We start from the raw sequence: 5,647 nt of genomic DNA, 5'->3' as shown, positions 1-5,647 counted from the left end.
CAAAAAAAAAAAATTATCTGGAAGAAGGTAAGCAATGCTGGCGGGCTGGTAAGAAGGCCCGGCCCAACACCACAAAGTCATCGTCTTCTCCGCTCCCAAACCACTCGCTGAGTCGCAGTACAGACCCAGAGCCAGAGCCAGAGACGACGAAACCAACTCTATCTATCTCCACTCCACTCTACTCCATCGGCTTGCTAGTGGTGGAACTGGATGGTGATGGAGACTTCCCTGCGTCTGCGCGGCGCCGATTCCACCAACGGCCAGCAGCCGCGCGGCACCGATTCCACCGCCGACCAGCGCCCGCGCGGCGCCAACTCCACCGCCGGCCAGCGGCGCCGCGGCGCCAACTCCACGGCAAGCCAGAGGCCGCGCGGAGCCGACTCCACCGCCGTCCAGCAGGGCCTCCGTATCCACGCCAAGCAGAAGCTCCCCCTCGCTTCCAACTCCCTGCTCCAGGAACGCACGCGGCACGCCCCTTCCATCTTCCTAATCTTCTCATCCTCTATCTCTGCCTGACCACACACCTCAACCAATGTCGCGCAGGCTCACGCGGAGATCGACACGAGCACCGGGAATCCCAGCCACCTCGCCCTCCTCGCGAGGCACTTCTTCCCCGAGGTACCCACCTGCATTTCTCCCCTCCCAGCCCCACCTGCATTGTCAAACCAGCAAGAGACCGAGAGCGAAGCAATGATTCCTTCTTTCGTCGGTCAGCTCTCGGCCAACGTCGGGGCAGGAGTCCGGCTGGAAAACGGCAATATCTTCAGGTACAGCCTCCGCGGGAAGAAGGCCGTCGCCTTCACCCCCGACGGCCTCCTCGGACTCAACATCAAGGGGCGCCTCCTCGCCGACAAGGACTTCAAGCCGGTACGGCACTGCACATACTCTCACTCACTTCACCCCAACTAACTACCTGCATTTGGTTGCTCGTATTGCCATCTTGTTGTACCTGAATATCGCCGTTTCTTCTTACAGAGGTCGGGGAGTGGTGCCGTCGAACTGGCTTGGACAATACTCGACTTCAGAAAGGGCCAGGATGTCAGGCTCAAAGCTGGCTACGAGCTCTACCGCAAGGTACATCAGCTTCATTAGCTTACCCCACGATTTGCGCAATGCCTGCCTGCCCTGCCCTCATCAACATTGCCTGGCTGCTTGTCTTATAGAACTCATATTATTTATGCACGAGCACAATTGGTAACAGCTGCTTCCAAACTGCTAAAAGTGATTCCGAACTCATATTAAGATCACTGGCTTGGTCTGTGACCGAATTCTCTGTGAGGTAGCAGCAGACCATCAATAAACCATTTATAGGAAAGGGCATGGCTAGTTCCTCTTTCTCAGAGCAGTATCTGACTATCTGTTAGTGTCCGATATGCATCTTATTTGGTCGACTAAATTAATTTCCAGTCGATATCTGTTAGTGTCTCGTTAGTTCTTATTTGCACCTCCACATGTCTTGTTAGTTCTTATTCTTCGGAATCAGGCTATTGTCGAAATACGAGGTTCCATCCCTTCCCTTTTGACCATCAGTAGAGACTCTGACGAGCATTTCTTCCTTACTGAACAAACACATCAGCGCGCTTGCCTGGTTCTAATTTTCGTTTGAAAACGTGTGATTGCAGATGCCTTATTTCCAGGTGAGGGAAAACAACTGGACTCTTAATGGCTATATGGATGGAAAATGGGATGTCAGATTCGATATGTGATTGGAAAGCTATTCGTGGAGGGTACTTTGTCTGGCGATCATTGGTGCCATAGGCGTCTTTTCTCCTTTTTCTGTAGTTGCCATGCCACCATTCTGTTTCGATGTATTGCTCTTGATAGATGGTAATATCATTCATTCATCGGCAAGCAACAGTTCACAGAGAATGCAGATGTAGAAACTTGCCATTTCTATTGATGGACATAGTCTGGAAGTTCAGAAGGATTCACTTGTCAACTTGGGTGTCTTTATGTGTAGCAGTTACGAGATGATTGGTTGCCGCAATGCATCCTTGCGGATGCAGATACCAAGACTCAGGTTCCTATAACTAGTTTCATGAAGGCATACATGTCTACGGATGTGAATGACAGTATACAAGAGGAAGGGACATGTAAGAAAACCAAAATTATAAACTTTACTATTTTACTCAAACTCCAGGTTGAAGGCAAACAAATTCCTCAGTAACTTCCATTTCAGCCTCTTTGAATTCATCCTTGTTCTTCTGAGGTTGAGATTTCCTCCATCTCAGGAGTAAGGCTGGTGCCAATGCATCACCCCACTATAGCCTCGCCACGTCAGCTTTTCCCTCACTCTCACCCCACTCTCACCTCACTCTCACCCCACGATGCCAGCACGGGCTATAGTGCCAACTCTCGCTTCTCTCTCCTCCCTACCACCTCCCTACCGCTCCCACTAGCACCGCTATCGCCTCCCTCTCGCCCCGCTCTCGCCTCCAACGCGGGCTATAGGCGGGCGGTACCGCGCCCTAACGCCGGGCGCCCGCGCCACCGCCCGACGCTACCGTCTCGCCTCCCTCTCGCCCCGTCGCGGGCGGTAGCGCCCCTCCTAGCGCCCGCGTTGGCACCAGCCTAAGTAGTGAAGGTGGCCTTGGGCGCCATTGAAACTGCGCTATCATTCCCTTCAAACAAGAAGAACCAAAGCATGGAAGCTCTACCTACCTGGTAAAACTGTTCATTTGACACTAAATCTGCTTGCTAACGAAAGACTAGATTCGAAAACTGTTTCCCGTCTCATCAACTGAGGTAACTGCAGTAGCAACGAATCTGAAGAAAAACAAAACCATTCCAGTTCCACTAACATGATCATCCAAGGATGAGAGGGAAATGGACTTGGAATTTTCTTTGACAATATTGGTAGCCATTCAAACCTCAAAGGAACCCGGACCAGATTGAAGCTTTCCTCGATACCTAACGGCAGACTGAAAACATGGCTACACGTATTCAACTTTGTGATGGTCTCTTTGAGCCCCAATGACAGTTATATGGGACATAGTCTCCCATTTTATTCTTACTTATTCATGTGTGATTTGAACCAATCTTTGAATTCCCGACCATTCGTTATTTATTTAATTACTTCATCCTTCCCAAATTAATTTGGACGGAGGAGTATTTGATTTGAATAATTATTGTAATTTGGATTATTGTTGTATTGTGTGATGTTGAAACATTAATATTTTTTATTTATATTGCTATTCTATTGATATTTTATTTTCTAAAATCATAAATATGGACCAAACCTAGTAACCTGTTTCGTGGTAGCGCGAGGGCTTAGCCAAAAACTCGTACAACGAAATCGCTTTCAGGCTATCTACCCACGTTTTCCGGCATGGGGGGTTGATATACTAGAGATGCTATAAGCTATAGGATTTTATTTCCAATTTGTACAATTATTCTTGTACATAATAATAACTTTTTACTACAGTAGAAATAACGAAGTTTCAGAGGCATATATAATAATAATGATGATTTTTTACTAACAATGATGAAGCTACTACTATCACAAAGGTTTCACTGCAAAAAAAAGCCACCCTTACCCGTGGATATTTTGGACTGCACAAAGCCGTAGTTGCCATGGAAAAGTTTTTTGTGGAGTATATAGTGCTTGCCCAATGACTAGATAAGAAGGGACATGATTATTTGTCGTGGCTGAGTTTATACTGCCACTTAGTGGTGCCGTGGTTGATATCGCGCAAGAGCGGCGCTTATTAGTGCCGGGCTCGGGGAATGGAGGCATATATATTTGAGTCGTGCATTGTAAGCGTCGTTAAAAGTTGGTCCCACAATAAAGAAAAGTCAACTAGCTTCCTTTCAGACATGGCTTTCTGATTGACGTGTCCCACAACGGCGCCCTCTTTTACTGAGCATTTGTGCAGATGCCACGACTACTCATCTTCTCCAACAAGCTCGGTCTCGCCCGCCACCATCCTCTCTGACATGCTCGATCTCGTATGCTAGACCAATTGCCAGCCACCGGCAGAGTCAGCGATCGAGCCATGACTTAAAGGGAGCGCGGTGGTGGCATCATGTGCTTTTTTTTCAATCAATATTTTTTCCCAAATATGTTTTCTCCAATCTCGATCCAGTTGGGGTCTTTTGTTTGACCAAAAAGTATTTGGGGTTTTCTTCTTAGGAGGGCAAGGTACATAGGTGGAGCAAGACCGACAATTGGAATGGCATCAATGAGAAGTGGCAGAAGAAGCGTGGTTGTGGCCTAGCCCCATGTCGACTCGTTGCATACGAGGGCATAGACGACAGTCGCAAGTTTATGGGGAGCCACTACAAATTCCCATGTGCACCTTGCTAAGGTGGGTCGATAAACCGAGCTCACCGTCGGTTTCTCGTACGTTGATGTCATTGTGGAGGTTGGCCGAGAAGAAAGAAATCGAGAGGTGTCCGAGGAAGAGTTTCAGAAGGCCCTTGAGGAAGCAAGGCAGGAAATGCGAGACTAGATCAACGCGACTAAGTCGACATGTGAGGCTATGGCCGAGGCGCTGCAACCAATTTGGGAACAACTCGATGCCCTTAATCCATCTAATGATGAAGATCAAGGGATTGTAAAAGTTAATTATATATTCCGTGTTTCCCTTTTTTTGAACTAATTTATCTACCGAACCGTGTTATTCTCTCAGAGGCTTCGATCTCGTGTTAACCATATGATTATCTCTTTGTTGTTTTTTGGTGATTCCTGAAATATAAGTTAGTGCATGGTTTGGGCCAACTATTGTCCCTTTGAGCAAATGCGGTCCATATAGCTGGCCCATAAATGAAACCCTAACCCCACTTTGATCATCTATATAGAACATGGAATTGTTATGGCCTAGCACCACTTCCCACTCCCGACTCCTGACGCTGCCGCACTATAATTTCCCACTAGTCACTCCCACTCCACCCTTAGATCTAACTGCAAACACAGTAATCCCCTTGCTTGAGTGCTTAATTATACCCAAAATGTTGTAGTCCCCACACTTATCCACCGACGTGCGTAGTCGGTAGGTTTTATCTTCCCCCATTCTACAAATTCCGTTTCATCTTGATTTTTTAATCAATTATTCACTCTTTTGCTCTTCTCTATTTTTTAGATCCTGGCGAGGTCGTCGGTCTATGGCACATAGATAATGGACCTCAAATATGCGCTGAGGTCGGCATGGTATGGAGATAGAGGTGGTCATTCATAGAGGATGGTCTCCAAGATCTGCACGTGGACCCACGGTCTCCAAGATCTTCCACCCATGTCTAGATGGTCAAGTTAATACATAATAGAAAATGGCTCAATGTGTTTCAAATCATAATGAGTCTTCTCCTACTTAGGAGTTTTTTTAAAAAAAAATTAATTAGATTTCTTAGATCTATGCTTAATAGAAAGGAGCTCAATATGTTTCCTCTCTTAAAATTGAAATCAACACCCCTTAATTTATAAGAAGTGGTTGTAGTGTAATGTAATGAGTTTATTTGTAAAGAAATGTATTATCTTAATAACATTGACATTACAAGCTAAATGGAATGGAGAAACTAATTTTATTAGCGTTAATTATGATTTACCTTTTCTACCGCCGAAAGGACCTAAAACACGGGAAAAATAATGCATCGCACCTTACATGTACATGTCACAAAATCTGCGCCGTCTATTAATGTTACAAGGTGTTTT

At 46.3% G+C, this 5,647-nt stretch overlaps 1 protein-coding gene across 1 annotated transcript; it reads left to right on the top strand.

Annotated features, from left to right (window-relative positions):
- The first annotated feature begins 210 nt into the window (after positions 1 to 210).
- LOC124696819 (outer envelope pore protein 21, chloroplastic-like) lies at positions 211 to 2,030 on the top strand. The gene is made up of 5 exons (XM_047229479.1): positions 211 to 460; positions 527 to 618; positions 715 to 867; positions 976 to 1,074; positions 1,623 to 2,030. Exons 1-5 carry the CDS (start codon positions 211 to 213, stop codon positions 1,704 to 1,706), a joined length of 678 nt encoding a protein of 225 aa, XP_047085435.1. The 3' UTR covers positions 1,707 to 2,030.
- Positions 2,031 to 5,647: the final 3,617 nt, after the last annotated feature.

The sequence above is a fragment of the Lolium rigidum genome, chromosome 3 (assembly GCF_022539505.1).
Source record: "Lolium rigidum isolate FL_2022 chromosome 3, APGP_CSIRO_Lrig_0.1, whole genome shotgun sequence".
NCBI classification, from domain to species: Eukaryota; Viridiplantae; Streptophyta; class Magnoliopsida; order Poales; family Poaceae; genus Lolium; species Lolium rigidum.
Note: the sequence above shows the minus strand (reverse complement) of the source record. Positions and strands in the feature narration are given on the sequence as shown.